General features: G+C 40.8%; 2 protein-coding genes across 7 annotated transcripts; both read right to left on the reverse strand.

Moving 5' to 3' along the window:
* Positions 1-228: 228 nt before the first annotated feature.
* On the reverse strand, positions 229-6,702 carry si:ch211-132b12.7 (uncharacterized protein LOC564531 homolog). 5 transcript variants are annotated; one of them, XM_059332215.1, is made up of 4 exons: positions 6,413-6,702; positions 3,353-3,535; positions 2,481-2,689; positions 229-2,285 (listed from the first exon to the last, which is right to left on the reverse strand). In XM_059332215.1, the coding sequence occupies exons 2-4, from the start codon at positions 3,525-3,527 to the stop codon at positions 1,365-1,367; spliced, it is 1,305 nt and encodes a 434-aa protein (XP_059188198.1). In that variant the 5' UTR covers positions 3,528-3,535; positions 6,413-6,702; the 3' UTR covers positions 229-1,364. The 5 variants fall into 5 exon arrangements, with proteins under 5 accessions (XP_059188198.1, XP_059188201.1, XP_059188200.1 ...); XM_059332218.1 differs by lacking the exon at positions 6,413-6,702 and adding an exon at positions 6,034-6,316 and having other exon boundaries at positions 229-2,282; positions 2,490-2,689; XM_059332217.1 differs by lacking the exon at positions 6,413-6,702 and adding an exon at positions 6,034-6,316 and having other exon boundaries at positions 2,490-2,689.
* A 1,938-nt stretch (positions 6,703-8,640) lies between these two features.
* ccnp (cyclin P) lies at positions 8,641-13,937 on the reverse strand. Of its 2 annotated transcripts, none has more exons than XM_059330514.1 (9): positions 13,781-13,937; positions 13,111-13,236; positions 12,783-12,858; positions 12,300-12,469; positions 12,001-12,099; positions 10,367-10,522; positions 9,594-9,752; positions 9,316-9,494; positions 8,641-9,197 (listed from the first exon to the last, which is right to left on the reverse strand). In XM_059330514.1, exons 1-9 carry the CDS (start codon positions 13,832-13,834, stop codon positions 9,020-9,022), a joined length of 1,197 nt encoding a protein of 398 aa, XP_059186497.1. In that variant the 5' UTR covers positions 13,835-13,937; the 3' UTR covers positions 8,641-9,019. The 2 variants fall into 2 exon arrangements, with proteins under 2 accessions (XP_059186497.1, XP_059186496.1); XM_059330513.1 differs by having other exon boundaries at positions 12,300-12,472.
* Positions 13,938-14,338: the final 401 nt, after the last annotated feature.

Below are 14,338 nucleotides of genomic sequence, written 5' to 3' on the forward strand. Positions count from 1 at the left end.
AACATGTTTATAATATGATCTGATTTGAAAGATTCATATGAAAAACTATCGGTCTAGTATTCATATATTGCTTTATTTAAATACATTAAAATGATGAAAAACACTGTAAAAACCACTTTTAATTTCTGAAATGTGTGAATTGCTGGCAGCGATGTCTGTCATATGCACAAACACACAAAAATAGATCACAAATCAGGAACATAACACAAGATCATCACCACAGTGGCATCATACTATTATACTTAACTCACCCTCTCGAACTGTGCTCCATTTCAGACTAAAACAGATGAACACATAACATAGAAGATCATTTCATCCATGTGAAAACGGACAACAATGCAGCTAAACGAGAGGAGACTGTATTATTGATCATCTTGGAGTTGCTGTGTTGAATTTAGTCTGTGGTTGAATCTTACATTACTCTGAGCTGTGCGCTGTAAAATGATGAACATGATTATCTGTTCATGCACTGGTAATGTAAAAAAAAAGTGAAAAAGAGTTTTTAAGGCGCTGTTGATGAGCATTTGGAAAGCAGTACTTGTAGCAGTCCAGTGTAATGCAGTTTGTTGTGCTTCCACTGCTGTGAGTTTTCTTTAAGTGCCAGGGGGATATAAGAAAGCAACATGCATTTACCAGAAGATAGATATTTTCTCTGACTTAAGTTGGTTTCGTGTGACAGCAAAACAACCAAACTAGCTCATAATATATACTGTAGTGCTATATGTGAGTAAGTCAGTTTCCTGTGCCTCCCAGAAAAAACATTTTATTTTCACATTATACTTTAAGTGGCTCACAAGCAGAGACCCTCTACTTGTCTGTGGGGTTCTATAAAGTCTGCAGTGGTAATAGAAGATGGAGCCTTAGGACTGAATTGGACTTTAGTTGATTCATTAGGGACCAGCTTTCAGATCTCAAACACTTAATTCTGGTGAAGCATGTGAGCCAAGTGGAAACAAACTTGTACTGTAACATGTACAATGAGTACTAACCTCAAGCCATTGTTGGACTCACATTTATCTGATGTTTAGATGTTTTGCGCAATCCCTATAAAACTAGGGAGTGTCGCACATGTCACGCCAACCCTGGAGCCAGGCGAGTGGGCAGTAGACCAGGTTCGGACTTGCTTTTAGCGAGCTTCACGAAATAAAAAGCTGCAAGACGGACACAAAGCTAGACTTAAGGGTGTCAACTTGTTAGTAATTAATCACAGGTAATATATATTCAGAACATGAATATATTTCTGTGCTGCTGTATGCTTAACTGCACAAAAGGAGAATACAAGGTATTGTTGCTTTAAAACCACACATAATATCCAAAAATAGCCCTGAGTGCTCGCTCTCCCTGTAAAGGCACTGCAGATTGTGCTAACCGGTAGAACTGTCAGGAGACATAAAGGTGACTTTCTCTGAGGATTCAACTCTGGCCTCAAGGTCCCTGCTTTGTTCTGAGGTTGGATCCGGTATAGTAGTGACAAGGCGAGATGGCGGCACCTCTGAGCTCTCAGCAGCTTGTGGCCAATCGGCGCCACTTGTGGAAATACTCACTGGTTGATTAGCTGAACCTGGAGGACATGGGATTTGTACATTTCGCAGGACTTTAAGGTTGGGGTAGTTGCCAGACTCGGCCATGGCTCTGTAAAGATGATCCCAGGCTGTGATGCCGCCCAGGCTGCAGCTGGGGTTGCTGGCAGCCTGGCACAGTAGCTCTGTGTGCTGGCGGAGCTGGGCAATGTTCTGCTCCGTAGCATTGCTTTGGCGCAGCAGCTCCTTTGCGCGCAGCGTAATGTCCAACAGACCTGATTGTTTGAGGATTTCTACAGTGTTGAGGAAACGGCGTTGGCGAGCACTGTTGGTGCCGTTTCTGTCAAGTTCTCTGGTTGGAAAGATGGAGGAGGCGGTGTAAAGAGTGGACCCAGATGCAGAGCCTTGACTCGAAGAGACATTAGTCAGACTGGAGGAGGACTGACTATCTCCGGGTGAAGAGGGACATGGCAGCCCAGAGGCTACAACTGCTATTTTGGGTTGTTTATAAAGCTGCTTCTCAGGTAAATGCTTGGTCACATGTATGTTGTCATTCTTGCGTTCTGTGCACACTCTCTTACTCAGATTCTGTGACTCATCATTCGATAAAGATTTATCAGGCGGCTTCTTGCTGGGGTGTGGCGCAATGCGGGGGTAGGAGTTGAGAATGGGCAGGTAAGTGCCATTATTCTTCTTCTCTGTGGCGTTGGACTTGCGAGACGAGGACTTGTGGAGCTGGAGGGTGACCGGCAACAAGCTAGGCTGCTGGAAAAGGATAATATGGGCTGCATCAGAATGACCAGGAACAAGACGGAATTAAATTGTAAGACAGAGTTACACTTACAAAAATAAGTGAGAGTATTTGAGAATACTCTTTGTATGTGAGAGTACACTATCTCATCTCATACCTAAACACTCCGGAATCATTATCAGCAGAGGAAAGGTGTCTAATGCTCTTACCTGTCTTACCTGCTTAATCACCAAGTTATTGATAATGTAGATAGGTGGAAGTGCGTGGCCTGCTGGCATCAGGTTAGGATTCCCAGGATTCCCTTGGTCCGGGTCTTTGGTTTGACCCGGCTGTGCAGTTTCTGCACGTTCACTGCCTCTGGTCTGGCTTTTGTTGCTCTGCTGGTCCTCCACATCTGTCTGCTGCCAGTCTGAGACGTCTGCAGAGAAGTTCAAACAAAAAACACATGCTATCTGACTGACCAGGGTAAACCATGATTAAAGAGATACCTTAGCTTTTGAGATGTAGATCACCTTGCTATGTATTACCGTATCCCACATATGCAAACATTTCCTTTATGTTCACAAAAGGGAAGAGAAGAGGGACTGTCATGCTTTCATACTTCATATTTCCACTGCTTATGCCAACTATAGAACCAGAGCAACCACAGAGGTTTTATGACAGTACAGGTACAGTATTTCACTTGCTGCATTATCTGTCTACGAGTCATGGACTCAGCAAAGAATTTGACATCAAGCATTAAGTTTGGTTCATAGCTGGTTAATTTATTTAAAGGCATGTTAACTTTCTTCAACCAATTTATTTCCTGCAAATTGAAGAATAAAAATGGCTTTAACTCCTGCACACTTTGAGGTGAATGTAAACGGGATCAAATTAAACCATAAAGTCAGCCCATTAACCTTTGCCATGATTTCATTACCCATCCAAGAAAATGCCCTGCCCTTCTGTACTTTCTGTAACAATTATCCCTGCCTGAGCTGTCTTGTGACTTTGAAACATAGGAGTGTTTGGGAAAACAGCAGTAGAGAATAAAACTTGGCAAATTGTCTTGCTGTGGTTACATTTTGCAACATTTACTCACCTGAATAACCAGAGTCCTTTTCTGAACTGCAGCGGGAGCCCCTTCCACTAGAGTTGTCTGCATCTTTAGTATCACGCATTGCCAACAGTGTCATACTGTTGCTCTTATTTTTAGCATTCTTGCTGGGTGTAGCACTAAGACTGTGCTCACTCAAAAAAGGCTGTTCCTTCGGCATACTGGAGCCTAATGAGAGAATACATGATAATTAGTGTCTGAATGCCAGAAATGGACAGCATTTAATAAAATGTTTTACTCCCATGAGAGAGGGCTCTGACCTTCCCAGGTTGCACCACTGCATGCTGGCATAGCATTCAATCTCTTAAAGCCATGTGTGCATAATTTTCTTTTCTCTTTAAATTCTTTTAGATGCAAAGCAATCAAAAAAATTCTAATTATTGCCATTGGTTTATAAGCATTTAGAAAGTGCCATATTGATTTTTTTTTATTTCATACAGTTGTTTTTTGAAACAATGAATGCACATTTTGTGCATGATCATTTAAAATAATTAAAAGTGAATGAAGATGGTATACACTGACATATTTTATCAGCAGAACAGTTTCTGTAATAATTTGCTGATACTGCTTCTTGAAATGCATTGTGCTGCTCCTCTTCTCTTTGATATTTGGCAGTGTGTTTCCTAACCTGTTTGTGCAGTCGATTGCACAACAGCCATATACCATTTTAATCATGTTTCCATTGTTTTTTTTCCCCACTTTAAAACCGCAATGGCACATGCCAACAGTTGGTCATTTGCCTTTGGGGGGTGTAACGAAGGCAAAATATGCACAGTGACATCACGTGCATGCCCACTAACCACAACTCACACAGAATCTGTGCAAAAGTATTCAGTTTCACATTTTAGTATTAAAGACTGACAGATTTTTAAAAGTGACACATAACTCGAGACTCTTCGTGTGTGTATATACATTTTGTTTACATTAATAAGAAATACAAATAAGTCCATTTGTATAAACAACTTTCTGAATTTTTTCATGCATGTGTGTATGCATGCGCCCACATGTATTGACATGGAGTCAGTGGAATGTGGGGGTCATATGTTGTTTTGAGTCCACAGAGATAAAGAGCCTGTTAAACCAAAACAACATGCTGTCATTCAAGCTTACGGACATGGAGCACAGAGTCAAATCATGTTTTTATAGGATTGATGCAGCTTGTTTAGGCTGGGGTTGCAACAGTAATGTATTTATAGCAGCCAAGATGACCACGTGCCCTTACATTTGTGTTTGCTGATGGCCTTTGGGGAATGTCTGTAAATATGATGTAAATAAATGTCTGTAAATATGATGTCAATAAATATCTGCAGAGGGTCAACATTAATAAGGTTTCAACTGATACATTAACCCTTGTGTTGTTTTAGGGGTCCAAAATGACCCACCACTATGTTTAACAGCAACTTGAAATTCAATTACTTTTCCTAGGATGACCACAACATGAGAAAAAGTAAAACATTGTCTTTGTTATATGTCCCCATGAAAGCTGTTCACCAAATATTGACTTAGGGGTTGTTTTTGACCCGGCAGCTATGAAATCCTTTTCATACTAAAACCCAATCAAGCTGCTTTATTTAAAGGTGTTTAGTGAAGGCGGGTCATTTTGGACCCTTAGAACAAGTGGTGTATATACAAAAGTTAAGACAACACAAGGGTTAATTAGTATGGGTTATGTTAGATTATGTTTTCAAGAACAGGATTTCATACTTTTTCTGACAACATGTGGTTTAAGCTATCTGATATTCTATTAGACTCGAAATATGTCTGAAGAGTTTAAGGGTATAAAAGGAAAGGGTGATGCATAAAGGTACAACACTCCTCTGCTAATACTTACAGTAACAGAAAGTTTACATTCAATTTGTCAATAGTCGGTGCATTTTAACTGTATTTTCTGTGTTCCTGTGCCCTCAAGAAAATGCAGAATATAATTACTGTAATTACAATTACCGAGGGCCAAAGTACAAATCCAAATACAGAGTAACAGGTGGGTGGCTGAATCAGCATGGAAATGAGCTCTTATAGTTGACCCTGAATGACACAAGATACTGTGCTATGCATCTATTAGGAGTAATTTAGTAATATGTCTCCATAAGGGCAAATAACCAACATGGCAGACCTGCATTTGACATTCACATTTCAGGTCTGATACAAAATCTGCACTGCATAAATTGCATAGTGCATTCGGGCTTGAGGTTGATATTTGTGACTTTTCCGACCAGGCAGCCGCACAACTTTACTCCTTCTTTGATATTTACCATTTGATATAAGATTTTCTCAATCAAAAAGTATGTAAAACTTTTTATTTCGGTCGTTTGTGTACGCTCAGCCCATTGCTTCTGACATTTTATCAGGCAGTGGTTACGTGAAGGCAGCACATCACGTTCTCAGCTGAAACAGCAACACCCCTCCTCCTCCCGCATATTATGTAACACTCAACTTCGAGTCCGGTGTTAAAATACACTTCCTCTGACATTGGCTGCAAACACATAAAACCCCACAAAATAATCAAACAAGCTAGTCGAAATTCAAACATTATGGGTAGCATGCAAGACGAAAAACTATGCGAAAGACCAATCCAAGTGAAAACTTGAATTATAAGTGTAGAGATTTGTCAATATCGCGTGTCTTTCAGAGTCAATATCTTCCCTATATGAAGTGGGAAAACTTACCTTCAATTGTAAAATAGCATATTTCCAATTCAATAGCGGTCGTTTTTTCACGCACGCGTACTTTTAAGAGCACCGAGGAACGGTAACGTTAACCTGCAGGTTAATGTTTACATAATCATCTGTCACTTACGGTAAAAAAGATATCTATTGTCCTCTCTTTGTCAAATATGCTGTGAGATAAGGCTATGGTGAAAATGGGTTTCTGTTAGGCAACGTGTGTCAAGTTGGTCACAATCAGGAACACCACTGACACCTGGCTTCAAAATAAAACGCACACCTGCCAACAAGGGGAGAATTTAGGAAATAATACCGCCTAGCCTGATCATATTCGGCGTAATTTATAATCGTTTCTATTTTAAAACCTTCAGTTAACACCTACCTGAGTGTTTATCCAACAGTGGCAATTTCCTCGCTTTTATTTTGAAGTCCTGTGGGCTAATTCTAGCTAGCTTGACGCCGCCGTTTGACGTGACCACGACATGTTACAAAAGGAGTAAAAAAAAAAGAAGAAAAGAAAACACACTGAATATTTATGTTACGCCATTTGACCCAGCATGCAGGCACTAAGCAGATTTTAAAAAAATAAAAAAGTGCCCTATCGATGACAAAAAAAACATGCAGGTGAAAGTTGTCAGCTTTGGCGTTGCCTCAAGTGAACCCCGGGCCGCACACAGACGCCTGTTGGACGTCCTACCAGACACAATAAAACAGGGATCACTGATCATTGGTGCAGGAGACAACTACGACAGCCAATCAGAAATGAGTATACGTTTAGCAGCTATGATAGCACAACCTATAAGCAAAACAGACTCCTGCAAGTCACATTTCGTCACCCTGTTAAAATAATCGACTAACTCATTTTTTCAAGTTTTGCAGGAAACACAAAAAACTTCACCAAAAGTGTAACATATGACATTTATTGATCATTTCACTCAAAAAGGATGTTACAAAGGTTGGCTATTGGCATAGTAATAACACTGTGTAAATTATGTAACTTAAGAGAAATAAATGACTTAGGCAATTTTTGAACATGAGTTTGTGACTATTGACTTATTTTGAAGGTGTCTACATAAGAGTCACACAAGCCTGTCAGAAATATGACATGACAAGTATCATGAGCATTAATGTTACTTCAAAGGGTCATTAATGTTCATGACACGTCCCATGTCATGTTTATGACACGCTCATGTCACTCTTATGTAGACACCTTCAAAATAAAGTGTTACCATATCTTGCTTAAGTCACATTTTATTTTGACTTAGGCATAATAAATCCGCTTGTCGCACACTTGACATAGGCCATTATCTTACAGGGGTAAAATCTGATCAACTGAGGATGTAGGCGATTTTACCATAGATGGCCGGCGTCATGAGATGATTTTTAATATTATTATTTTTATTATTGATTATTTTAATAGTGTGACGATATGGGAATCAAAATAAACAATGTGCACAGAAAGAAGTCTCAACAAAATAAAGGTAGTTTAATTTGCCTGTGTCAAACCTATGTCTTCTTGCTGGAATTAACCCACTTACACATAACGGCACATGGTTGAGAGTTCAATTTATGGAATAAAAATCAGATTCTTAGCAAAGTTTTTACCAAATGCAGGTTGTGCAAAATGTGTATTTGTTTCTTCACATTATTGAAAGAAACAGTTTATATATGCTGTTCTAGCTGTCCAACAGTCTGTTAAAATAATTGATTATTTTCTATATTGGTAAATGATTTTATGCTTGATTTCTGCTTCTCTGTTTGACTCCCTGGTGTCTGTCCCTGTGTCTGTCTCTGTTGTCTGACTCTGTGTGTGACTATCAGGTCAGCCTTGGTAAATATCTCTATGCATTTATATTAAATCAGGCAATATGATTTTGATACAATGATTGTTTGTGTGTTAATGTTTAGAATCTTTGATTACATATATTTCATTGTCTGTTTCATATTTTTTAGACTTCATGTGAGACAGTGAAAATCCTTTGGCTCTGTAAGACATAACAAGGCAGGAGGTTTTTGTTGAATGTTCTGGAGAAGAAGCCAGGTCAGGATGGCCTTGTCCAGGGCAGCAAGCAACCAGGTGGCATGACGTGCCGTTGTATGAATTAAAACTGGCGAATCAGCGGATCAAGAGGGCGGAACTTCCTGGAAGAAATCGACCAGCATGTTTTGTAAACAAATGTTAGTATTTTAATGGGTTCAGGGAGAGAGTCGTGGTTCAGACTTCACGAACTGAAACCCATCTGTTTGTATTCAGGGACATGAGTTTTTGAACCAGGAGAATCTCTGTAAAATGCAAATTTTTTGACGTATTGTAATAAAACTATGTTAAACTGAGAACTCGGATGTCTCCAGCTCTTCATTTCCCCATCAACGATCTGCGCAGAAAAATGGTGAGGTTTTTTCTGTTGGTGACAGATTATTCAATTTTCAAGGTTTCCTCATGCAATTTTTCTAACAAGTCTCTACAGTGACTCCTTCAAGCCAGTCAGCTGTGTCAGCATGTGAACAGGTCCAGCACTGCAGCCATGCAGTCAGAAGGGGGCTCTGCTGCCATGTAGAATTGTAGAGGTTGCATACAGTTGTGCAAAAATAAAAACATAACTCAAAACATTGCAGCAGACACTTTATTTTTACATTAAAACTTTCAAAAACAATTTGACAGCCTACATTCTCTTTACAATGACAAGACAAGGACATATCAATACAATTCAAATATTTTCATAAATCAGCTGCAAGATAAGATCATAAAACAGGTGTGCTACTGGGTTGGCTAAATCACCTGCATGTAAGGTGCATGCAATCTTCTGTTTTTCAATGTTCAACATCAATTCTTTCACATTTCTTCCTTGCTTATTTCCATGGTAAACTCATCGGGATCCACAGCAAAGAATACACAGCCTTGGTCAGAGGCTTGGACAGGAATCAAGTCCTCAAGTGATACGGATCATCTCTACCTTGAAGCTTCAGAACATAATTACGTCTCTGGGAGTCAAGAATGTGAAGTGCATACACCCAGCAGACCAACGGCATTCTGTAGACCCGGATGCCTGCTGACATTCATGGTCTCTGGAGAGGAGAACTTAATAAAAGTAGCGCAGGTCTCTCTGCTGTGGGCCTTGGCTGCGGCATTTGCTAGAATGTGCATGATCCTCAGCAAGGCAGTCTCACTGAAAAACACAATGCATACAGATTTAAAAACTGAGGAACGTAAAGTGTCGCAGCTGTGAAGTTAAACGGCCCTCAAGGCACTATGGATGACAGGAGTGCATCTTCGACAAGACACACCTGCCGACATTGACACTGGAGGCCAAACACCATGCAGCCTCCCCTTCTGGTGTTGGGGGTTCCTGCAGAATTTGGCGGGACAAGCAGAGGGACGCTCCTGCCAGCTGCACAGGCAGAAACACCACACACTGGCCCTCCAGGAGTGACAGCTCCAGCAGATAGCGAGCCATCCACACCACCTGGTGGCAGAGAAGACGCTTCAGTTATACATTACAAATCTAAAACAATCGCACTGATTGAATGAGCAACTGGACCAAGAACACACAAAGCAGATCTACCTTGGCACTGCAGCGGGCAATTGAGGCAAGGAGAAGCAGGAAATGCAGAGGGGGACAGTTGGACAAATCAAACTTGAGCCCTACGAGGATTTTGCGCTCCATTCGCAGCAGCTGTTGCTTAGTGTAGGTGTGGTCCATCAAGTAGCAGAGTCCAGACACCTAGAAGAATAAAGCACAAAATAAGGAAGTTTCCCCTTAGAAAAAAAAATGTTCGTTACTCATTACTACACTCATTCAAGGGGAAAAAAAAATAGTACGATTCATATCCCATATATCAATTGACTGTCTCTGAAATCACTAAAACTTGTTTGTAGCTTTAATGTCCAGTCTATTCAAGTTGCTAAGAATATGGCAACATTTGCCTATTCAGCCAAAAGCAAAGCCAAAAAAACAAATCTTTTGGGTGAACAAATTGAGCCCCTTCCTGAAAATTGTAATTAATTTCTCAACTTTAGTCGAGCTTTCTCGTCTCGTGTCTCTTGACCTTTCTCTCCCTTTCAAATGAACTGCCTTTCACTGTCTGCTAGGCATTGTCAGTCAGTGATTCAGTTAGGGTACTGAAGAGAAGGCCTGAATTGCCCGTCCTACTGCATCAGTCAGTGATTGGTACACTGAACTTACTAGTATAGTGAACAGGAGACCTGAGAGAGTGGCAGTAACTCAAGCTCTAAACCAGTCGGTGAACTAATCTTTTGTGCAAATCTTTTTAATGAACCAATACAGTATACTGAACAAGAACTGCTTTGTCCACCACTAGGGCTGAGCCAGCTTACCTCAGGGAGGAGACACTCTTCCTTCTTCGCAGCCAGGAAAAGGCAAACCATGCCAAGAAGCTGCAGGTTGATTGTGGTCACCTTGATCTGACGCAGGGAACGGTTGAGGAGGTGTATGGCCAGATAGAGGGTATCTTCTGTAAAATGCATTATCTCCTGGTAGGACATTTAGGATTGAAAACCATAAAACTGATTTATTATCTTTGTAAAGAGCCAGGCTAGCCATTTCCCATTACCAGTATGCTAAGCTAACCAGCCATACATTTATATTTAGTGTATAGATATGAGACTCATCAATCTTCAATCCAAACCTAAGCTTAACCTAAGCTTTTTTGACACCCAAGACAAGAGTTTTGCTACAGTTTTGCCAGTAGACAGGTTTTAAGTGTTTAAGTGTGGGCTCCCTGGCCTTCACCTGGAAATTCTCATTTAAAGAAAACCACAAAGGCATAAATGGAAAATACACAAAACAACCAAAAGGCAGAATAACTACAAAGACAAAATTTGAAAGACACAAAAAAAACTACAAAGCGACACAAAACCAAGCCAGTGTTTCTTTCTCCTATGTAAAAGTGGAGGTGCCTTTTGCAAGTCTGTGCCCAGAGGCCTATTGTCTTGTAATCTGCCCATGTTCTTGAAGGGATAGTTTGTATGTGTGTGAGGTACTTACTTCCTTGTAGTAGATGATGGTCTGCGCATTTCCAGTTTGGAGATCATGACCTGCACTCCAAGCAGTAAACAGGCTGCAGACAGGGACTGTCACAAAACATACTTTAACCACCTGAACAAAAGGTCCACCCTAAAAGATGTTTTGCCTGTTTATGTGCACGCTATATTAACATGTCCACTGATTTTTGGTTCTATGCACAGGTTTCATTTGGCACTACTTTTTGTCAACTGTAGGACTCCCATCTTCCTACGCATAAGCGCACTTAGTCTTTGTGTGATGCAACAGATCAGCTGTTTGGTCAGAATCCAGCTGCTAGATTTTGTAAGAGAGAACAAATACAAGAAATTAGAAATGAGTGATTATATCGACAATGAAATCTTTATGAACCGAAATATACACAGAAAAACTTTTGCAGATGGAGACTGAAAGAGACAGGGTAAACTACTGTGGAAACTAGTCATCAAGATGAACCCCAAGAAAGTGCCCAAGCTACCTGGTAGTGCCAGTGTGTAAACCGTTAACCCATGCCCACAGATCCAGAAAGCTATTGCTGACTTGGTTCTGTTTGATTCAGCTCAAAACAGCTGATCTGATCTGTAGGAACATGGAAGTTCTAGAGTTGACAAAAAGTAGTGCCAAATGAAACAGCTGTGGATAGCAACAGAAATCAGTGGACATATTGTTAATATAGCATACACAAAAACATTTTTAGGGTGGACCTTTGTTTAGGTGGTTAAAACATGTTTGGTGACAGGCCCCATCTGCAGTCCGTTTCCTGCCCTGAGCGCACAACTGGTTCTCCAAACTAGGTTTGAGCAGACCATCATCTACTACACAGAATACACTGTCTGTTGGTAAGTACCTCATACAACCTCACTTCAAAAAACAAGCATGACCTTAAATGAACTGAACATTTAGACCAGTTTTGAGGGAGAAGAAACTCTCCATATACAGTGATACTTACGTGTACTTGAATGAGCCAGTCTACCAGGACACAACGGGTGGCATCAGTGAAATGTCGGGGAAGGTCGGTGTTGGGAAAAGAATTTCGTGACTGAGTTCTCTGCAGGGTGAAAACAGAAAACAGGAGGCGCACACTAAATATTTAAAGAGATACAGTGTGAGTGATCTGTGTTTTTGTGCCAATCTTCTAGGTTGTCCCTCTTGTATACAATCAGTCATGAGGTGCACAGAACTGTCCCTTCCTTAGAAAAAAGAAACATAAAAACATGAAATGTTTAGTGATCTCTGTTCATGTCTCACCATCATATCCAAGAACATTTCCCAGGCGTACGTCCGGTCCCGTATGAGGTTCAGTTTCTCCAGTGCTGTCTCTACTTCGTGGCGCAGCAAGCTGGGCACCAGTGCCTGTAGGCTGTGAAGACCCTGCAGCCCATGAGGGTAAAGAAGCACAGGCTCCTCCACACACCCATCTGCTACACAGGATGGAAAAGGAGGACAAGGACGAATAACACAACATGCAGCCAAATCGTTTTTCACTCGCTCTTACAACATGATAAAGTAACCATCTGCCACCATCTAAGCACTGAATCCCACATTTCATTCAGGAAATTTACTGCAAGGATTTCACCACACTTTAAACAACCCATCATTTAACATTTACTATCATCCAGATAGCTTTATATAAAAGTCTAGAAACTGCAATTACCCTCATTTAAAAAAATAATTCATTTGAGACCCAGGAGTGAAAATAAGTTTGAAAACATCTGTTGCCGATTACACTACCAGCTGAGTGTGTTCCACTGTCCTCATGAAACCCCATGATTATGGCTTTGCTTGTTTGCGCGGACAACCTTGTTTCCTGCAAAAAAAGATATCGCCTTACACACATGGACCTAGAAGCAGGATTGTGATGATCATGACAGAAAAAAATGCAATATCCTATATTCAGAGACTACACATAGTAAATTCTATTACAACAAAGGGCAGGCTCTTTACATCCTGACGGTCCTCTCATAACTTAGTCTTTATTTTAAACTCAAAGCTCCTAAAGAAGAGCACAGATGAGAGACTGTCGTGTGCATTTGAAGGATAAGCAGGAAAGAAGGCGTACCCATCTGCGTACTGGCTCCATTTTGACAGGGGCCATCCTGGACTCGTCTACTTCTACAGGCTGCCAGCGATCAATAGGCCCACAGGCATTAGACCAAGTTCTTAATGGGGCTCGCCTCTCATCCGCCTGCAGGAACAACAGAAAGTTTTACTGATGTGGTACTGGCATTTTTATTACAACTGAGGCATAAAAAGTGTCTTTGATAGTGGCTGTAGATGGCTGCAGTTTCTCTGTGTGATCAGTTATCAGTGGACAGAAATGCCACAAAATGAATGTGTTCAAATTGGGGTTTACTTGCTCTCATAAACACTCTCAACGGCCTACCTAATCAGTGACTTCTTCACACCTGGGGTCATGCAGATAAATGCAATCACGTGGAGCATGAGTTTGACAAAAAAAAAAAAGTATATTTCAGATTATTTGTCTAGTGGGAAAAGTCACCATGGGAAATGAATGACAAGGATGAATGAAATCTTGATTTAATTACTGACTTGTCATATATTAAGTTCCCCAACTGATGCACTGGGTTATTGAGGGGGGAAAGTTAAACATGCTGTTGCACATTTCAGTTTAAGCATTTGAAAGCTGGAGAAGCACTTCATTTCCAAACTTTCTGTCGTCCTAAGAACATTAAGATTGGTTCTGTTTAGCCCACTAAGCAGCTGCGTACCTTCTTGTGTAAGTCCAGCAGGGGCTTGGAGTCGCAGAAACCAGTCTTGGCCATGGTTACAGCCGGAGACAGAGTTTCTTGCCGGGCCGCTGCAGCTACTTATCCACGGGTGTCGGCGGAGGCCTGGAGCAGAGAGAGCAGCCATGCTGCCGGGAGAGCCGCTAATAAATACAGGTGTGCCGCACTGATTGGGGTGGGGGCACCGGTGTCAAGGTGGACGGGGTACGATCAGGACTTCCGGTCGAAGTTTAAAAACTAAACCGCGTTTTGCTAAACATAACCAACAAAAAGACACCAGACTTCTCTAAAGCGAAAATAATAATTAATATTTTTTTCTGATATGCAATCCAATTAAACACTAAGGGAGACCCTAGTTTGGGTCTTGGGTTGACATTCCTTTTATTCTGAGGATAGGCCGATAACTATATTTTTTAAAGAAAGATATAAACCATCACAACACTGTATGAGGTTTGATGTCCCAATAGTTATCAATGGGGTTTTTTTTTTTTTAAAGGGGGAATGATTTTAGCTTTTTTTTTTTTTACTTAAAAAAAAGTT

Source organism: Centropristis striata, chromosome 4, assembly GCF_030273125.1.
Source record: "Centropristis striata isolate RG_2023a ecotype Rhode Island chromosome 4, C.striata_1.0, whole genome shotgun sequence".
Lineage (NCBI taxonomy): Eukaryota > Metazoa > Chordata > Actinopteri > Perciformes > Serranidae > Centropristis > Centropristis striata.